General features: G+C 36.5%; 1 protein-coding gene and 2 pseudogenes across 2 annotated transcripts in view; 1 reads left to right on the top strand and 2 right to left on the bottom strand.

The window, feature by feature from the left end:
- DNAH6 (dynein axonemal heavy chain 6) overlaps positions 1-21697 on the top strand; it is a 322627-nt gene that overhangs the window by 263309 nt on the left and 37621 nt on the right. For both annotated transcript variants that reach the window (XM_054474947.1, XM_054474946.2), the window contains one exon: positions 2181-2371. In XM_054474947.1, the coding sequence (XP_054330922.1) occupies positions 2181-2371 (191 nt within the window). The remainder of the gene's footprint in view (positions 1-2180; positions 2372-21697) is intronic.
- On the bottom strand, positions 15404-17686 carry LOC134737872 (L-lactate dehydrogenase A chain-like; annotated as a pseudogene).
- On the bottom strand, positions 17779-20035 carry LOC129030081 (60 kDa heat shock protein, mitochondrial-like; annotated as a pseudogene).

The raw sequence follows: 21697 nt of genomic DNA, 5'->3' as shown, positions 1-21697 counted from the left end.
AAAATTTAACTAACCTGCACATTGCGCACATGTACCCTAAAACCTAAAGTATAATAATAATAAATAAATAAAATAAAATGAAATAAAAAAAGTAAAAAAACAACAAATGTCAGTGAAGATGCAGAGAAAAGGGAATACACATTTCCACTCTTGGTGGAAATGTAAATTAGTGCAACCTCCTTGGAAAACAGTATAAAAAAAATTTTTTTGAAACATGATCTCACTCTGTCACCCAGGCTGGATTGCAGTGGCACAATCACAGCTCACTGCAATCGCAAATTTCTGGGCTCAAACAATTCACCTGCCTCAACCTCCTGAAGTGCTGGGATTACAGGCATGAGCCACCATGCCTGGCAGAGATTTCTCAAAGAAGTAAAAAGAACTATCATTTGATCCAGCAGTCTCACTGCTAGGTATCTACCCAAAGGAAAGGAATCAATATATCAAAAAGATAATTGCACTCATATGTTTATCACAACACTGTTCACAGTAGCAAAGACATGGAATCGACCTACATGTCCATCAATGGATGACTGGATAAAGAAAATGTCGTATATATACACAATTTAATACTATATTCAACCATAAAAAATATAAAATCGTGTCTCTTGCAGCAACATAGATGGAACTGGAGACCACTGTCTTAATCGAAACAAGTAAGACACAGAAAGGCAAATATCACATGTTCTCACTCATAAGGGAGAGCTAAATATTATGTACACATGAATGTAGAGAAAGGGATGGTAGACAATGGAGACTCAGAGGGGTAAGAAGGTGGGAAGGGGATGGATGATAAAAAAAATTATTTAATGAGCACAGTGTACATTATTCAGGTGATGGAAATCCTAAAAGCTGTGACTCAAGAACTAATGCAGTCTACGCATGTAACAAAATTACTTTTACCCCATAAATTTATACAGAAAAGAGTGTCCACCCAAAAAAAAAATATAAAGAAATTGATGCTGGAAAGGTTAAGTGAATTATACTTAGCCACACAGTGACACAACTAGAATTAGAACTAAGCTCCAAACGTGATGGCCCTACTGCATGGCTATTCCTTCTAGACCTTGACACCTTTATAGTTAGTACCATAATACATCCTCACTTAAAGGAAGAGGCATGTGAACACCATCTATTCCCAAGTTGGCCACAGAAGGGTGTGATCCAAGGCCATGGCCCTAGACCAGGTTGGGACACCTCCCTGCCCAACAGCATTACATACACACACACACACACACACACACACACAAGTAAGGCTTGTTTGGACAGAACGGTGTTGATAGCTAGTGGAGGGCTAAGGGGAGGGCTGCTGTTAACAGTTATGCAGGATGTCCACTGAATAATGCATGGGGGAGCCATTCACATTGTAGATATTATAGGCTGTGTATTTATCATGACAGCTTTCTGGCACATTAAAAGTCCCTTGAAGAGGAGACACCTTTTTCTATCTTACACGAAGGTTCCATATGGGTTGGGGAGGGACAAGGCCGGCAAGAACAGGAATGGGGTAGGTAGGGTAGGGTAGGATCAGTGAAAGAACCAAATCGATGTAGGAAATGGCCAGGCCTGGGCGTAATCATCAAGGCTGTGGTTGGTTCCAGAGAAGGGTCAGAAGAGGCTGGTGAATGAATGAGATGAAGAAAGGGAGACAATAAATGGAGCCAATTTTCTGAAAAGTTGGCTTGTGAGTGCTTGCGAAGAAATGAAATAGTGGCTGGAAAAGTAGCTGCCATCAAGGGAAGATCTTTGTTTCGGTTTTATTTTTAAGGATGGAATATAGTAATGCTTAATTGTGTGATGATAGGAATATCAAGGAAACAGAGATCAATAATGCAGAAAGAGACAATGGAGGGGCTGAAAGTAAAGTCCACAAGAATGTGAAACAGGACAGAAGCAGCAAGGAAGGGGAGACAGCAGCTTCATAAATAGAGTGAATGTTGAGGGACTTCCCTCTTACCTAATATTTCATCTTGCTTGTGAGTCATGAGAACCATAGCTGTCCACAGATATTTGGTAAATAAATCCACCAAATAATATCTATAAAAAGATGTATACCCAATCAAGACAGAATAAGTACAAAAACAGAGGGCACCAACCTCTGAGGAGCTGAAGGAGAAAATTAGGATAAAATTATGAAGGATCCTCATTCAACATATTTTTTTTTTCGTTTCAACTTTCAGGTGGTTTTTGCTCTTACAGACTTTGTGATAGAAAATCTTGGAAAACAGTTTATAGAGACACCACCTGTGGACCTGCCTACCCTGTATCAAGACATGTCATGCAACACTCCCCTGGTATTCATCCTAAGCACAGGCTCAGATCCCATGGGTGCATTTCAGAGGTTTGCCCGGGAAAGTGGATATTCAGAACGGTAAGGTCATGTTGTGCAGTTTTAATAATGCAGATGCATATGAACATCTCTTTGTTAAAATTTGCCTTTGTTCTTCCCCTTGTAGAGCATAAATTCTTACATTCAGGTATCTCTTACAACATAAATTTAAGATATGTTAATAGTTAGCTATTGTTAAAACAGTGTCAAAAGTCATAAAAGTAGCTGTAAATTTTGTTTAAGCAAAGGAGAAATTGCTTAAAATATTAAAGTTTAATAATCTAGTGGAATAATTATTGAAATTTGTTTGGTATTTAACACAGGATTTTAACATAACCAAAAAGGTACTGCAGTTTACTCTCTATAATCAAATGTACAAAAAAAGAGCTCTCCATGTTCTATTATTAATCTCATCTTTTTCATGAGTCTTCACTCTTCTGGGTAATAGGGAAAAGGGGGATGTTTAAACTTGCTAATTTACATTATTTTCTTCTGATTTAAATGTCTCCTTTACAGTAAGCTGATTTAGTTTTTTTTAATGAAAGTTCAGTCTTCCTGACTCCTCTTTCTATCCCTAATGCTCTCCAAGATGTTATCCAGGTGGGTAAAAAAGTATGCAAGACCACACAATGGCAGAGGAGAATAAGGGTCTCAGATCCACGAGGTAGCCTCCAGCTCTGATGGGTTCCTTCATGGAGTGGCTGGTCTGGCCTGGTCCCTGGACTGGGAATTAAGGATGGATTCCATTTCTTCATTTGGAGTTCATGTTCTGTATTAGTCAGAAGTCTCCAGAGAAATAGAACTGATAAGATGTGTGTGTGTGCGTGCGTGCGTGCATGTGTGTGTGTGTATGAAGTTGCAAGATTTGCAGTCAACAATTGGAAACTCAGCACAGCTGATGTGTAGTTCCAGTCTGAGTCCAAAAGCCTGAGAGCCAGGAGAGCTGATGGTATAAGTACCAGTCCAAAACTCAGCAGGCTTGAGACACAAGAAGAGCCAATGTTTCAGTCTGAGTCTAAAGGCCAGAAAAAAACCGATGTTCCTGCCTAATAGTCAGGCAGGAGAAATTCTCTCTTCAGCCTTTTTATTCTATTCAGGTCTTCAATTGATTAGCTAAGTCCCGCTCACTTAGCTTAGGAAGGGCAATTTGCTTTACCATCTATTAATTGAAATGCTAATCTCACCCAGAAACACCCTTACAGATATATCCAGAATAATGTTTGACCAAATATGTAAATATCTCATGCCTCAGACAAGTTGACACATAAAATTAATCATCAAATGATCCTAAACATTTGCCTTTGGTTCTGAAATCTCAACAAAGTGGGACTTATTAAGAGTTTCTGTGAATCAGTAAGAAAAAGAGAACAACCCAAAAGGAATAAAGACAAAAAATACAAACAGAATTATCAGAAAAGGAAAACTAAATGCCCAATAAGCATATGAAAATATATCCAACCTTACTAGTAATTTGGAAACAACAAATTAAAACCATGAAAAGATGCCATTTCACACCTATCCAACTGGCAAAATGGTGGCAAAGATATGGAGTTATGGAAACAATTCATATTGCAAGGGGAGTAAAAAATAAGCAAAAATTATTTAGCAGTATATATTAAAGTCAAAGAGGGCATCTTCAATAGCTCAACAATTCACTACTGAATTTGCATCATAGAGAAAAAATCAATCATATTTGTATAAGAAGCCACATTCAAGTCCTTTTTTTATAATTTCAACTTTTAGACTTCTGTGATATTTCATTTTCTGTTCCTGCATTAATTCATTTAAGATAATGGCCTCCCACTGCATCCGTGTTGCTGCAAAGAACATATTATTCTTTTTTATGACTGCATAGCATTCCATGGTGTATATATACATTTTCTTTATCCAATCCACTGTTGATGAGTACCTACCTAGGTTGATTCCATATCGTTGCTACTGTGAATAGTGTCAAGAACATCTATAGAAACATTGTTTGTAATAACAAAAGTTGGAAATAACCTAAATTTCCATCTAGAAAATGAGTATATAAATTGATATATTCATAAAATGTAATATAATACACTATGGCCATGAAAATGAATAAACTAGAATAATAATGTCTATCAATATGACTATGTCACACAAACTAATATTGAGCAAAAAAATTACATTTCAGAAGAACTTAAATATTCAAGAAGTAGAATAAAATATGTAAAATTATTAAACAAGCAAATAATTGCATGTATTATTTAGGAATTCATATTTTTTTAAAAAGTGTAAAGAAAGGTACAGAAATTATATGAAATCCAGAATAGAAGTGACCTTGGGAGTGGAGGTTAGGTAATAAGAGAGAATTAAACAAGGAGAGGCAGACTGCAGGCTCAGATCATGTAGATAATGTTTTATTTCTTAAGTTGGGTTGTGGATACATGAATATGCGTTGTATTAACTTCGCTTTTGTGACTCTTAACTATTTCATAATAATTTTTAAAGTAAAGGTAGAATTCAAGATGACAATTAGAAAATTAGGAAGGTTATTAATCAGTAGATAATGAGTGCTAATTTCTTGATATATTCAGGAGGAAAAAAGAAGTATAGAATCACTATATTCCCTTAGGAAAATTCGTGGTTTCATGTATGTGTTAAAATTTTAGGGGAAAAGACTAAAAGGATAAATGATTTGTAGTTTCCAAACAAGCAGAGGAGAAAAAGGATATACAGTCAAATATTTCCATCCAAAAGCAGATAGGAATAAAGAAAATCAAAAATGAAGTATAGTAAACCAAAAAGTCAAACTAGAGAGTAGAAATTAATGCAAATACCTAAATAGGTATAAATATCTCACCTAAGAACAAATAAAAGTGATCAAGTTAGATTTCAAAAACAATTTTTATTTATATGCTATTTAGCAACCACATGTTCAATACAAAAACAATACAGAAGGTAGAAAATAAAGAAATTCAAAAGGTATATGCCATGCAAATACTAATGAAAAGAGAGCTAGTAATATTTCCAATGTATATCACAAAACAGAGTTTGAAGCAAAAAATTTTATTAAGGATTAAAAGGAAAACTACATGATATACAAAACAATCCACAAAGAAGAGACACCAGTTGTGAAACTGTACACAACTAACAACAAATGTTGAATTTATAAAGCAAAACTGGAGAAATTTATACAAGAAAAAATTGATAAATCAACATTAATATGGAAAATTTTAACACATCTGATAGAAACTGTCATGAAGCAAACAAAAGTTGCAAAATTGGTAAAAATATAAAATATTCAGACAGTGAAATTAAGAACTTTGATTTCTATATTTAACAAATATAACAAATGCAAGATTTTCAAGTATGCATGGAACATTTACAAAAATTAGCCATGTGTTTAGAAAGACACATATTTCTAAAAGAAGACAGATATTTTCTCTGACCACAATAAAATCTTAGGAATCTATCTTAAAACATTATTTTTTAAACATTTTGGGAAACAAAAAAATGCACTTCTGCACATCCATGTGTTAAAGAGAAAACAAAATGGGAATTTCCATAAGTGGAAGTAGATGACGAAAACAATATTACATATAAAAACCTGTAGGATGTAGTAATGTGACACTTAGAAGTAAATTGATGCATATTTGTGGACTTCTCATTCCAGTAATAACAAACTAAGGACTCAGATCAATATTTCCACTAAGAACACCTAGAAACCATAGACAAAATACTTAAGGAAATATATGTTTGAAGGTCTGGAGAATTAATAAAATAGTGAAGAATATTTAGGAGGAAAGGAAAACTTAGAGCAATGAGCCCAGCACTCATGGCCATTTTTTTCCTAGAGGCACCAGAGGAGGATGCTAAGGGGCTGTGAAGTGAGGCAGACTTTTTGATTGCTTCAAAGGACAAAGGAGACAAAATAAGAACCCAGAGCCCACTAAGTAGGAGGGGAGGCTGATAAACCCCCTTACTTTAGGTTTGCACTCCAAGGAGATTTATCAAAACAAATAATGCCAGGTAAGAAATAAATGGTTTGTGGAAGAAGTTAAGATGATCCCTGACTACTAGTATCTCTGGATGCCTGCCAGAAAACATAAATCTTATCTGGGGGAACAGAAAATTTTAGCTGCACAAGGAAATATATACAAGAGAACCCTGGACTACCTGTTTAAAAACCAAGAAAAACAGTGTATATTAGAAACAGAGCACAGAGTATCTTGATAATGGATATATGACATTAATTTTAAGATAACTTTAAAATGTTCAAGGAAATAAAAAATTGAGAAAATTGGCAGACAATTTAAGTTACTTAAAATAAAATTCTAGAATGTAAAAATACAACTGAGCCAGGCACAGTGGCTTATGCCTGTAATCTCAGCACTTTGGGAGTCTGCGTAGGAAGATCACTTGAGCCCAGGAGTTTGAGACCAGACTGGACAACATAGTGAGACCCCATCATTACAAAAAAGTTAGCCAGGTGGAGTGCTGCACACCTGTAGTCCCAGCTACTCAGAAGGCTGAAGTAAGAGGATCACCTGAGCCCAGGAGGTTGAGACTGCAGTGAGCCATGTTCATGCTACTGCACTCCAGCCTGAGTAACAAAGTGAGATCCTGTGTCAAAAAAAAATGTATATATATAGATACACATATTTATAAGTGTGTGTATATATATATATATAACTGAAAGTAAGAATTCAATATATCAATTTGATGAATTGAAAGTATGAAGAGACAAAACAATGGAAAAGATGGAAGAGAAGATAAGAGGCAGAGATACAATGACAAGATCTATTAAAGTGTAATTTGAGTCCCAGAAGGAGAGAAGAGTGCAGAATATTTTAATAAACAATGGCTGAGAATTTTCCAAAACAAAAGACATCAATCCACAGATTATATAAACTCTACTAAACCCCAAGCATAATAAATGCAAAGAAAATTCTCTACCTAGACCCATTACAGTGAATTGTGGGGGGGAAAAAAAGAACATATTAAAAACAGATAACTTCAAAGATGCAACAAATATGCCATTGACTGATTTCTCTGCAGAAATAATGAAATCTGGAAGACATATATTCTAAGTGTGGAAAGCAAATTACTGTCAAAACTTCTCTTAAAAAATAAAGTCAACAACAATAAGCCTTTTTTAGACAAAGAAGAAATTGAAAATGGAAACCCAAAAATAAATTAAGCAGAATAATGGTGGAACTATATCAAAACTTGTGAGATGCTCCTAAATCCAGAATTAGAGGGAAATGTATAGGCTTAAATATATATGTTATATAAAAAACTATCTAAACTTAGTAATTAAATTCTACTAGAATTTAAAAAATAAAAATAAGAACAAGAATTAATGACTTAGGAAACACACAATAGACAGGATCCAAAAGACCAAAAGTTGACTTTTTCAACTTAATAAAACTAATAAATTCCTGCTGAAACTGATTAAATAGAGAGAGCAAGTCTAAAAATATTTACCAAAATGAATAAGGGAATATCATTGCAGATCCACAGACATTAAAATGAGTATATTATTTAAAAAAAACTTTTGCCAATGAATTTGAAAATTTTAGTGAAATTTAAAGTTCCTCAAAAAACATAACTTTTAAAATTGATAAGCATAAATAGCATTTCTGAATAGTCCAATAATTTTAAAAGAAATTTATTATTAAAAACCCTCCCACAATAAAAGCATAAAAAGTCAAATACTTCAAGACAAATATAATAAAAGATATGCAAGATCTCACCACAGAAAAGTATACAATATTACTGAAGGAAATCAAAAAGACCTAAATAAAGGATGGCTATGCCATATTTATTAAGTGGAAGACTCAATATTGTAAAGATATCAATTCTCCTCAAGTTGATCTATATATTCAATGCCACCAAATCAAAATACCATTTGGTGTTTTGGGTGGAAATTGACAAGCTACTTCTAAAACTTATATATAAATGCAAGGACCAAGAATAACTAAGCCAGGTATTATATCAGCAAACAATGGCAGAGTAGAAATTCCAAAAATCTATCTCTACACATGTAAGGAAAATGTATGTGCTATGGTCAAGAGTAAGTTGAGTCAGATATCTGGGCCAGTGTGACTCAGCAAGTTTGGAGCACAGGCGCAAAACTCTTGTTATATAACCTGTTTGTGTAAACTCATACTTGGCTCTCAGCCACTATTGTCTGTAAAAGGTACAGTTGCCCTGCTGATGCTGTACATATGGTTCACACCCAGAAAGAGAGAGTGGAGCTGCTGACCCTGTAAGGGAGGGCCATGGGGATGGCAGGAGCTGCGGATCCAGCCGCTGAGAAGGGCTGCAGCCACAGTGGGCAACCAAGATAAAGACAGACAGAGCAGCCAGAGAATAAAAGCCATATTTTACATGCCTATGGCCCCCTGAGTGTTCTTTCAGCTATCTGCCACCCGTCCACCCACTCCCCTCAGACCTCAGCATGGACTGGAACCTGACACTTGGCGTGACAACACAAAAATAAGTCTGGCAAAAGCTGTCCTAATCAACTTTATCAAAACTCTGGAAAATAACCAAAGGTTTCAGCAACCAAGCGAATGCTTAATAAAGAAAAAGCAGCTGAATCTAGACAGGAGAGCTTTGTGGCATTTTAACTTACCCCAACCCTCATTCTCTAGCTTAGCAATGGTGTGAGTTCCAGGTGCCATAGTGAACAGAAAACATCTTGTTCTTGGGGGATTGTAGTTGTTTGTTTTGGCCTGTCTGGTGGCTCTTTGAAGGACTAGCTCACAGGTCTTAATTTTATTTAATCTAACTAGGAATGCTCCAGGAGAGAGGTACTACCCTGGAAGATTTTGTCAAAATTATTTAAAGGCAAATGTATGAGCCACTGCCTCCTGGCCCAAGGGATAACAGTTGAGGCAACTAGCAGACAAAGCAGAAAGCCTGGGAGGAAAGGTGAGAGTAAGATGCTTTGGGAAACAAAAGCTTTGAAAATCTCCTACATATTTTTGGGAATCCAGAAGGCCACACTCATGCTCAAGGTTAAGTGTGTACTCACAAAAGACATGAGAAGGAACTAAGCTGTAACCTCTGGCTAACCTTCAGGCTTGGCCCAACCAGGAAGAGAAGGCTAATGCAGATTTGTAAACTGCCCAGCTGAGTGTTGAAGTCTTACCCCAAGGCACACACAGAGCCCATCTGCAAAACCTGGGAAATTTTTGTTGTTTCAGACATTTAATGAAATCTCTGTTGAATTACTAGCTGAATACTAAACTAACTGAATAGAGACATACAACAAAAAACACTGACCTTACAAAATTAGTTTATAAAAGTCTTTAAACAAACCAAAGATAGCAACAAGAAACACTGGGAAGTGGGGACAGTCTGATTTCCAGAGTTGTGACATTGTAATATTCTAAATGTCTGCTTTTCAACAACAAAAAATACAAAGCATCCAAAGACATGATAAATTATGACCCATTCAAAAACAATAAAAACTGACCCTAATGAATGCCAGACATTGAGCTTACTAGACAAAACCTTTAAATCAAATATTTTAAATATGCTCATACAGTTAAAGGAAACATGAACAAATAACTAAAGGAAAACATGAGAATCATGCCTCACCAAAATAGAGAATATCAATGAGATAGAATTTATTAAAAGGAACCAAGTAGAAATTTTGGAGATAAAAAGTACAATAATTAAAATGAAAAATATACAAAAGGGATACAACAATAGATGTTAAGAAACAGAAGAAAAAATCATGAACATGCAGATAGGTCTATTGAGATTACTCAATTTGATGAGCAAAAATAAAAAAATACAAACAGAATCTGCCAGGTGTAGTGGCTCACACCTGTAACCCCAGCACTGTAGGAGGCCAAGGTGGAAGGATCATGTGAAGCTAGGAGTTACAGACCAGCCTAGGCAACAAGGCAAGACCCTGCCTCTACAAAAATAATAATAATAATAATTAGCCTGGCATGATGGCATGTGCCTGTAGTCCCAGCTACTTGGGAGGCTGAGGCAGGAAGATTGCTTGAGCCCAGGAGTTTGAGGCTCCAGTGATCTAAGATCATGCCACTGCACTGTAGCCTATGTGGCAGAGCAAGATCCTGTGTCAAAAAAAAAAAAGGTGGGCCAGCCACAGTGGCTCACACCTGTAATCCCAGTGCTTTGGGAGGTTAAGGTAGGTGGACCACCAGAGGTCGGGAGTTTGAGACCAGTTTGCCCAACATGGAGAAATCCTGTCTCTACTAAAAGTACAAAATTTGCTGGGTGTAGTGGTGTATGCCTGTAATCCCAGATACTCAGGAGACTGAGGCAGGAGAATCGCTTGAACCTGGGAGGCGGAGTTTGCAGTGAGCTGAGATTGCACCACTGCACTCTAGCCTGGGCAACAAGAATGAAACTCAGTCTCAAAAAAAAAAAAAAAAAAGAAGTTAACAGAACCTAAGATACCTGAGAGATACCATCGACCATACCAACATACACTAATGGAAATCTGAGAAGAGGAGAGAGAAAGGGAAAGAAAGAATATTTGAAGAAATAATGGTCCATACTTCCCAAATTGATGAAAGGTATGAATCTACACATCCAAAGACCTTAATGAATTCTAAGTGGGATAAATTCAAAGAGAGCTATACCAAGACACACTATAATCAAACTATCAAAAGACAAGACAAAGAAATAATCCTGAAAGCAGCAAGAGAGAAGTGAATTTTAACAGATAAGAGATTCTCAGTAAAATTAATGGCTGATTCTCATCAGAATCCATGATGTCAGAGGCAATGGAATGGCATATTCAAAGTGCTGTGGGGGAAAGGGGGGACTGTTAACCAAGAATTCTATATCTGGCAAAATGATCCTTCAAAAATGAAGAAAAATTTAAGATATTCCCAGATAAACAAAAACTGAGAAGGTTTGTCACTAGGAGAACTGCCCTACAAGAAATACTAAAAGGAGTTGTTCAGACTAAAATGAAAGGACACTAGACAGTAAATTGAATTTACACAAAGAAATAAATAACCCAAGTAAGTGTAACTACATAGGTAAATATATGTCACTAAGAATATACTTTTGGCTTATAATTTCTCTTTTCATTTTGTATATAATTAAAAAGGCAAAAGCATAAAGCAATAATTATAAATATATGTTGGTGGTCATGCAATGTATAAAAATATAGTTTGTGACACAATAACAACACAAGAGAGGTCAGAGCTATGTAGTAGCAAATTTTGTACACAACTGAAACTAAATTGGTATTATTTCAAATTTAAATTTTTATGAATTCAGATGTTAATTGGAGTCCATGACATGATCACTATGAAAACAACTCAAAATATATACAATATAGTAAAAGAAATGAGCAGAGAATCAAAATCAATATCTAACTAACAAAAAGAAAGCAGTGATTGAGGAATTAAGGAACAAAAATGATATGACATGTAAAAAAATCAGAGAAGTAAATTCTTCCTTATTAGTAATTATATTAAATGCAAATGGATTAAAGTCTCCAATTTAAAGACAGAGATTGGCAGACTGGATTTCAAACACACACACACACACACACACACACACACACACATACAATTCAATTACATGCTGCCTACAAGAGGTTCACGTTAGATCCAACCAGTGAATAAAAGAGCTGAAGTGGCTATAATAATATCAGGGAAAAAAATAGACTTCAAGACAAAAGTTGTTACAAAAGACAAGGATATAATTTAATGATAAGACAATCATCAAAAAGACATAACAATTGTAAATACATATGCACCTAACAACCAAGTCCCAAAATTTATAAATTAAAAACTGACAGAATTGAAGTCAGAAATAGTTCAATGAAAACAGTTGGAAATTTCAATGTCCCATCTTTAATAAGGGATAGAACAATTATGAAAAATAAATAAGGTAATAGAAGACTTCAACAACATTAAAACTAATATTAATAGATTTGGCAGACATATATAGAACACTGTACCCAACAATATCAAAATAAACATTCTTCTCAAGTACACATAGTACATTCTCCTGGATAGTTTATACATCAGGCCACAAAACAAGTCTCAATAAACTTAAAAAGATTGAGCCATAAAAAGCATCCTTTCAAACACTAAAGGAATAAAATTAGAAATAAATAACAGAAGGAAATATGGACAATTCACAAATATATGGAAATAAAATGATACACTTTTAAGAAATCACAAGGGAAATTAGAAAATACTTTATTCATTTTTTAAAACTTCAACTTTTACTTTAGATTAAGGTTTCTTAACATGTGAATATTACATGTTGCTGAAGTTTGGATACAAATGATCCTATCACCGAAGTAGTGAGCATAATACCCAATAGTTAGTTTTTCAACCCTCTCTTCCTCCCCTATCTGGTAGTCTCCAGTGTCCATTTTTCCAGTCTTTATGTCCTTGTGTATCCATTGTTTAGTTTCCCCTTATAAATGAGAACATGCAGTATTTGGTTTTCTGTTTCTGTGTTAATTTAGTTATAATAATGACCTCCAGCTGCATCCATGTTGCTGCAAAGGACCTGATTATGTTCCTTTATGTGGTTGCATCATATTCCGTGGTTTATAGTACCACATTTTCTTTATCCAGTCCACCATGATGACAGAATCTAGGTTGACTGAGTATCTTTGCTATTGTGAATCTTTGCTATTGTGAATACTGCAAGTGCATGTGTCTTCTTAGTAGAACAATTGATTTTCTTTTGGATATATACCCATTAATGGGAATGGTGGATTGAATGGTAATTCTGTTTTAAGTTCTTTCATAAATCTCCAAACTGCTTTTTAAAATGGCTGAATTGTTTACATTGTGAACGAATGCACAGTTTATACACCAACAGTGTATAAGTGTTCCATTTTCAATGCAGCCTCACCAGCATCTGTTAATTTTTGACTTTTTAATAATAGCCATTCTGACTGGTGTGAAACGGTATCTCATTGTCGTTTTTATTTGCATTTCTCTGATGATTAGTGATGTTGAGAATTTTTTTATGCTTTTGGACGCCTGTATGTCTTCTTTTGAGAAGTGTCTATTCATATCTTTTGTCCACTTTTTAATGGAGTTGTTTTTTGCTTGTTGAATTAACTTTCTTATAGATTCTAAATATTAGACTTTTTCAGATACATATTTTCTCTTATTCTGTAGGTTGTGTTTACCCTGTTGATAGTTTCTTTTTCTGCACAAAAGGTCTTCCACTTAATTTGGTCCCATATATCAATTTTTGGTTTTGTTGCAATTGCTTTGGAGGACTTAATCATAAATTATTTTCCAAGGCTGGTGTCTAAAACGGTGTTTCCTAGGTTATCTTCTAAGATTTTTATAGTTTGAGGTCTTACATTTAAATCTTTAATCCATCTGGAGTTAATTTTGGTATATAGTGAAACATAAGAGTCCAGTTTCATTCTTCTGCATATAGCTAGTCAGCTATCGTAACACCATTTATTAAACAGAAAATCTTTTCCCCATTGCTTATTAGTGTCAACTTTGTCAAAGATGAGATGACTGTAGGTGTGCGGCTTTATTTCTGGGGTCTCTATTCTGTTCTATTGGTCTGTGTGTCTATTTTTGTACCAGTACCATGCTGCTTTGGTTACTGTAGCCTTATAGTACAGTTTGGAGTTGGGTAATATAATGCCCCAGCTTTGTTCTTTTTACACAAGATTGCTTTGGCCATTCAGATTCTTTTTTGGTTATACATGAATTTTAGAATAGTTTTGCAATGATACGGGTAGTTTGATAGGAATAGCGTTGAATTTGTATATTACTTTGGGCAGTATGGTCATTTTAACAGTATTGATTCTTCAAGTGAATTAGCATAGAATGTTTTTCCGTTTGTTTGTGTGATTTATGATTTCTTCTGGTGGTATTTTGCAGTTCTTCTTGTACAGATCTTTCACCTCCTTGGTTAGATGTATTATTCTTTTTGTGGCTATTGTAAGTGGCATTCCTTTCTTGATTTAGCTCTCAGTTTAAATATTATTGTTGTATAGAAATGCTATTGATTTTTGTGCATTGATTTTCTATCCTGAAACTTACTGAAGACATTTATCAGTTTTCTAGTTATAAAATCAAATGGTTGGAGAAGAAAGATTGTTTGAGTTCTTCTTTTCCTATTTGGATGTCTTTTATTTTTTTCTCCTGCCTGATTGTTTTGGCTATGATTTCCAGTACTATGTTGAAAAGGAGTGATGAGAGTAGGAATCCTTGTCTTGTTCCAGTTCTCAAGGAGAATGGTTCCAGCTTTTGCCCATTCAGTAAGATATTGGCTGTGGATTTGTCATAGGTGATTCTTAATATTTTGAAGTATGTCCCTTCAATGCCTAGTTTCTTTTTTAATAATTTTTGTCATTAAGAAATGTTGGATTTTATCAAAAGCATTTTCTATGTCTATTGAGATGATCATATGCTTTTTTATTTTAATTCAGTTTTTGTGGTGAGTCACATTTGCTGATTTGTGTATGTTGAACCAACATTGCATCCCAGGAATGAAGCCTACTTGGTCATGGTGAATTAACTTTTTAATATGCTGCTGGATTCACCTTCCTAGTATTTTGTTGAGAATTTTTGCATCTATGTTCATCATAGATATTGGCCTGACGTTTTCATTTTTGTTGTGTCTGTGCCAGATATTGGTATCAGGATGATGCTGACTTCACAGAATGAGTTAGAGAGGAGTCCTTCCTTTTTGATTTTTTGGAATAGTTTCAGTAGGATTGGTACCAGCTATTCCTTGTATATCTGGTAGAATTCCACTGTGAATCTTTCTGGTCCAGGGCTTTGTTTGGTAGGATTTTTATTCCCAATTCAATCTCATTACTCATTATTGGTCTGTACAGGATTTCTGTTTTTTCCTGATTCAATCTTGGGAGGTGGTGTGTCTCCAGAAATTGATCCATTTCCTCTAGACTTTTCATGTTTCTGTGCATAAAGTTATTAATAATAGTCTCTGAGGATCTTTTGTATTTCTGTAGGATTGGTTGTGATATCACCTTTGTCATTTCTGATTGTGTTTATTTGGATCTTCTCTCTTTTTTCTTTGTTAATATACTTAGTGGTCTATCAATCTTGTTTATCCTTTCAAAAAACAAACTGTTGGTTTTATTCTTTTTTTTTTTTCACTGTTCAAGGTTTATTGGGGGTTTTAGTTGGTATGACACTTGGATAGTTGGTTGTATTGTTTATATGTAGATCTTTTCACATTATACGGTAATGTACGCTACTGACATATATAGATCACAAAATAAGATCCTTTGGAACAATAATGCACAAGACATATGATATTGGATTTACACACTGGATCCCAGGATGTGACTGATTGGGAAAGAATGTTGGACTAGGAATGTCCAGTGAAGGAGCCAGGAAGTTATATAAGACACAGTAAACATCCATCTGGCTCAAGGGGCAACTGCAGCATGTGCAGCATTGGCAGTGGTGCCTCAGAGGTGGTAGAACTATTTCACACTGACCAGTTTAGGACTACACAAGATTAGTACCATCTAGCATCAGGGTATAGCTGTAGGATTTTACAAACCATTCCTATGTCCAACTTCAGGAATTGATGTTTTTCCCAGTGCATCTTAAAATATTACTGTTTTGATCACAGGTCAGACAAAAAGGACAACATGCACAACCTCCAATTAAAATCCTATTGTAGCCTAGACAGTGAAATGGTCTGACATCAGAATATTTTAAAATTGCAGGTCTTCTAGTTCTAGATCCTTGAGGAATCGCCACACTGTCTTCCACAATGGTTGAACTAGTTTACAGTCCCATCAACAGTGTAAAAGTGTTCCTATTTCTCCACATCCTCTCCAGCACCTGTTGTTTCCTGACTTTTTAATGATAACATTTGACCCAGCCATCCCATTACTGGTATATACCCAAAGGATTATAAATCATGCTGCTATAAAGGCACATGCACACGTATGTTTATTGCAGCACTATTGACAATAGCAAAGACTTAGAACCAACCCAAATATCCGCCAATGATAGACTGGATTAAGAAAATGTGGCACATATATACCATGGAATACTATGCAGCCATATAAAAGGATGAGTTCATGTCCTTTGTAGGGACATGGATGAAGCTGCAAACCATCATTCTCAGCAAACTGTTGCAAGGACAAAAAACCAAACATTGCATGTTTTCACTCATAGGTGGGAATTGAACAGTGAGAACATTTGGACACAGGAAGGAAAACATCACATACTGGGGCCTGTTGTGGGGTGGGGGGAGGGGGGAGGGAAAGCATTAGAAGATATACCCAATGTAAATGACAAGTTAATGGGTGCAGCACACCAACATGGCACATGTATACATATGTAACAAACCTGCACGTTGTGCACATGTATCCTATAACTTAAAGTATAACAAAAAATAAATAAATAAATAAAAATAAAATTGCAGGTCTTTTTGGATTCCCCAAAGCGTAACTGCACTCTTCTTCAAACAGGTCTCTTCCTCAGGAGGTCTGAGATTCCATTCTGTCCCAAAAATGCAAGGAACATTAAGGAAGACATTATCCTTTATTCCATAGAGACCCTTAATCATGGTGGAAATTAGGTGCACCCGCCTAAGATTCTTCATTATACTTTCTGCCAAATCTGCCACAGAGGGTCCAATGTCCCAGCCTTTGAGTTTGATCACCTCATAAGCACTCTCAATCACCTACTTGTGAACCTCTTTCCACTGTTACTTATCTGTATCAGTCCCTAAATCTGGGTGCAGAATCTTCAGGGAGACATCAGCAACATTCACTCCACTCCATACAGGCACACTGGAATCTCCATGTTCCCCAAGGACCCACACATGACAGCTTAATGGGTGAACTCCCAGCCCTTCCCCCATCAGGTAACGGAATCAGGCTGAATCCAGATTGCAACCACTTCCAATAACACGGTTTTTGGGGAAGCCACTTATCTTCCAAGCCACATAGGTCAAGATATCCACTGGATTTGAAACAATAAGCAAATTGCAGTTCGGGCTGTATTTTACAACATTAGGAATGATGAATTTAAAGATGTTCACGTTAGGCTGGACCAAATTAAGATGGCTTTCTCCCTCTTGCTCACATGCCCAAGCAGTGATAATGACCAGCTTGGAGTTTGCAGTTACATTATAGTTGTTGCCAGAGAAAATCTTTGGTGTTCTAAGGAAAAGGCTGCCATGTTGGAGATCCATCATCTCTCCCTTCAGTTTATCTTCCATGACATCAACAAGAGCAAGTGCATCTACCAAGTCCTTTGTGGACTTGTTGGCATGGCCTGTGCCATGCCAACAGCACCAACCCCAACAACTATAATCTTATCCTGGGGGGGGTCTCTTCTTCCTGTAGAAGATTATGAATCAGCTGATCCTTGAGAGTTGCCATATTGGACTTGGAACCAAAAGGAATCAGGAATGCACATCCAGCGGGCATCGGGGGCACACAGCAATGAGATCCGGACTTGGCAGTGGCTCCAGCACCTGGCTTTATTAATTCTTTTTTTTTTTAACTTTAAACAAATTTTTATTACACAAAGGTTGTCACATAATTGGATATTTCTCTACTTTGTACACAATTATTCTCACTCTCCACAGAAAGGCTGCTTAACTTCTCATCTGGTGGTGGCAAGCACTAAAATCCTGATTTTAACAGAATAGTAGTAAAAATGCCTCAGTGATTTAAGTTCAAAGCAGTACATTGGTACATGGCTCTTGTACCCAGTATCAGGAATGTACAAATGTTTTTTATTCAAAAATACAAAGTAAATTATCTGTAGGCATGGACAATGACAGCAGTAAACCATTATATATTTTGTCAACTGAAACCAGTAACTGATGGTTATAGTGATTTTCAGCCAGCCTTTTTCTTCGTTTTCTCCAACTGACTTCTCTGAAGTTATTGGTGAGGAACACTGCCTTGGGCTTCCTGTCACAGTTCATTAATAAAGGTAAAGCACTAGTCTAGGAGTTAGAACATGCCACCTCCCATACCACCTCCCATTCCACCCATTGCACCCATTCCAGGGTCCTTCTCTTCTGTAGGAATTTCTGTGACTACAACTTCTGCTGTAGTTAACAGAGAAGCCACACCAGCAGCATCCAATAAAGCAGTTCTCACAACCTTTGTTGGGTCAATGATTCCTTTTTCCACCATATTCACAAAATCTCCAACCATAGCATCATAACCAACTTCTGAGGAACTTTGCATAATTTTCTCAACTATCAAAGATCCTTCAACACCTGCATTAGTAGCAATGGTCATTGCTGGAATTTTGAGTGTTCTTTTAATAATTTCTATACCAAATTTTTGATCTTCATTAGCTGGAGTCAATGAGTCCAAGGCTGGAATGCATCGAAGCAGGGCACAACCGCCTCCCAAAACAATTTCTTCTTCAACAGCAGCTCTTGTAGCATTAAGGGCATCTGTAACTCTGTCTTTCTTTTCATTCACTTCAACGTCACTTGTCCCACCAACCTTCAGCACAGTTACTCCATCTGAAAGTTTTGCAAGCCATTCATTCAGTTTTTCCTTTTCATATTCACTAGTTGTGACATCTAACTGCTCAATGATTTCTTGAATACGTTTTTCAATTTGAGCCTTGTCACGTTTTCCTTTTAAGAGCATGGCATCGTCTTAGGTCGCAATGACCTCTCCAACTTTTCCTAAGTCATGAGGCTGAACGTCTTCAAGATTCAGGGTCAACCCCTCTTCTCCAAACACTGCACCACCAGTAGCAATAGCCATATCTTTAAGCTGGTTCTTTCTATTGTCACCAAACCCTGGAGCCTTGACTGCCACAACCTGAAGACCAACCTTTAGCCTATTCAAGATGAGTGTACTTAGAGCTTCTCCATCAACATCTTCAGCGATTATGACCAAAGGCTTATGGTGAGCATTGGCAATTTCAAGAGCAGGTACAATGGACTGGACACTAGAAATTTTCTTTTCACTCAACAGAACATAGGCATCCTGGAATTCACATTTCTGACCTTTTGATGTATTAATAAAGTATGGAGAAATATAGCCTCGATCAAACTTCATGCCTTCAATAATTTCGAATTCATCATTCAGTGTTTTTCCATCCTTTACTGTGATGACACACTTTCTTCCAACTTTTTTCATTGCATCAGAGATGATATTGCCAATTTCTTTGTCTCCGTTTGCAGAAATCGTAGCAACCTGTGCAATTTCTTCAGGGGTGGTCACAGGTTTAGACTGCTTTTTAAGTTCAGCAATTACAGCATCAACAGCTAACATCACACCTCTCCTGATTTCCACTGGATTAGCACCTTTGCTAATCTTCTCGAAGCCTTCCTTGGCTATAGAGCGTGCCAGTACAGTAGCAGTGGTAATGCGATCCCCAGCTTCTTCATTTGTTATCAGCAACATCTTGAATAAGTTTAGCTCCAATGTTTTTATATTTATCCTTTAAGTCAATTGACTTTGCAATAGTCACACCATCTTTTGTTACTTTGGGACTTCCCCAACTCTGCTCAATAATCACTGTTCCTCCCTTTGGCCCCATTGTAACGGCCACAGCATCGGCTAAAAGGTCTACACCTTGAAGCATTAAGGCTCGGGCATCTGCACCAAATTTTACAACTTTGGCATAAGCCCGAGTGAGATGAGGAGCCAGTACCCTGGACACCGGTCTCATCTGGCGAAAGACTGTGGGTAACCGAAGCATTTCTGCGGGGTGGCGGCACGGCGTGCGCGCGGCGAGACAAGTCGTCGGCGGCAAGTGAGGGTTTATTAATTCTTTCTATGGATTTTGGGGTCCCAATTTCATTTAGTTCTGCTCTGATTTTAGTTATTCTTTTTCTTCTGCTAACTTCAGGATTTGTTTGTTCTTGTTTTTCTAGTTCCTCTAATTGCAATATTAGATCGTGAATCTAATTCTCAATGTAGGAATTTAGCACTATAAACTTTTTTTTTTTTTTTTGAGACAGGGTCTCACTCTGTTGCCCAGGCTGTACTGTGGTGGAGTGATCATGACTCACTGCAGCCTCAACCTCCCCAGGGTCAGGTGATCCTCCCTCCTGTACCTCCCAAGTAGCTGGGACTACAGGCACACACCACTATGCCTGGCTAATTTCTGTATTTTTTGCAGAGACAGGGTTTTGCCAGGTTGCCCAGGATGATCTCAAACTGAGTTCAAGTTCCCTCCACCTCAGCCTCCCAAAGTGCTGGGATTACAGGCACTGCACCCAGACACATTGTAAACTTTTAACACTGCTTTTGCTGCATCCCAGAGATTTCAGCATATTGTGTGTCTCTTTTCATTTGTTTCAAAGAAGTGTTTTAATTCTGCCTTAATATGTTGTTTACCCAAAAGTCACTCAGAATAAAGTTGCTTAGTTTCCATGTAATTGTGTGGTTTTGAGAGATCTTGGTATTGATTTCTATTTCAATTCTACTGTTGTCTGAGAGCATGCTTGGTATGATTTTGATCTTTTTGAATCCATCAAATCTATTATGGTTGAGCATGTGGTTGATCTTAGACTATGTTCTATATGCAGATGAAAAAAATGTATATTCTGTGGTTGATGGGTGGAGTATTCTATAGATAGCTCTTAGATCCAATTGATTGTCTAATTTATGCCCAGAATTTTTTTGTTAGTTTTCTGCCACAATGATCTGTCTAATACTGTCAGTGGGATGTTGAAGTGCCCCCACTATTATGATGTGGCTTTCCAAGTCTTTTTGTAGGTCTTGAAGTAGTTGTTTTATGAATCTGGGTATTCCAATGTTGGGTGCATCTATATTTAGGATAGTTAAGTCTTTTTGTTGAATTCAACCCATTACCGTTATGTAATGCCCTACTTTGTCCTTTGTTACTGTTGTCAATTTAGTCTTATTTCTACAATATAAGAATAGTCACTTCCTCTTCTCTTTTTTTCCTTTTGCATGATAGATCTTTCTCCACCCCTTTACTTTGAGCCTATTGGTTTTGTTACATGAGAAATGGGTCTCTTGAAGATAGATGGTTGGGTCTGATTTTTTTATCCAACTTGCTACTCTGTGCCTGTCAAATGGGGTGTTTAGACCACTTATATCCAAGGTTAATATTGATATGTAAGGTTTTGATCCTATTGTGATGTTTTTAGCTGGTTGCTTTGTAGTCTTGATTGTGTAGTTGCTTTATAGAGTCTATGGGCTCTGGACTTAAGTGTGTCTTTGTGATAGCAGGTATCACTCCTTCATTTCCATGTTTAGAGCTCTTTTATGAATCTTTCGTAATGCTGGTCTAGTGGTAAAGAATTGCCTTAGCAATTGCTTATCTGGAAAAGCTTTTATTTCTCCTTTGCTTATGAAGCTTAGTCTGACAGGATATGAAATTGTTGGTTAGAATTTCTTTTCTTTAAGAATGCTGAATATAGTTCTGTTATCTCTTCTGGCTTGTA

Source organism: Pongo pygmaeus, chromosome 12, assembly GCF_028885625.2.
Source record: "Pongo pygmaeus isolate AG05252 chromosome 12, NHGRI_mPonPyg2-v2.0_pri, whole genome shotgun sequence".
In the NCBI taxonomy this organism is placed as follows: domain Eukaryota; kingdom Metazoa; phylum Chordata; class Mammalia; order Primates; family Hominidae; genus Pongo; species Pongo pygmaeus.
Note: the sequence above shows the minus strand (reverse complement) of the source record. Positions and strands in the feature narration are given on the sequence as shown.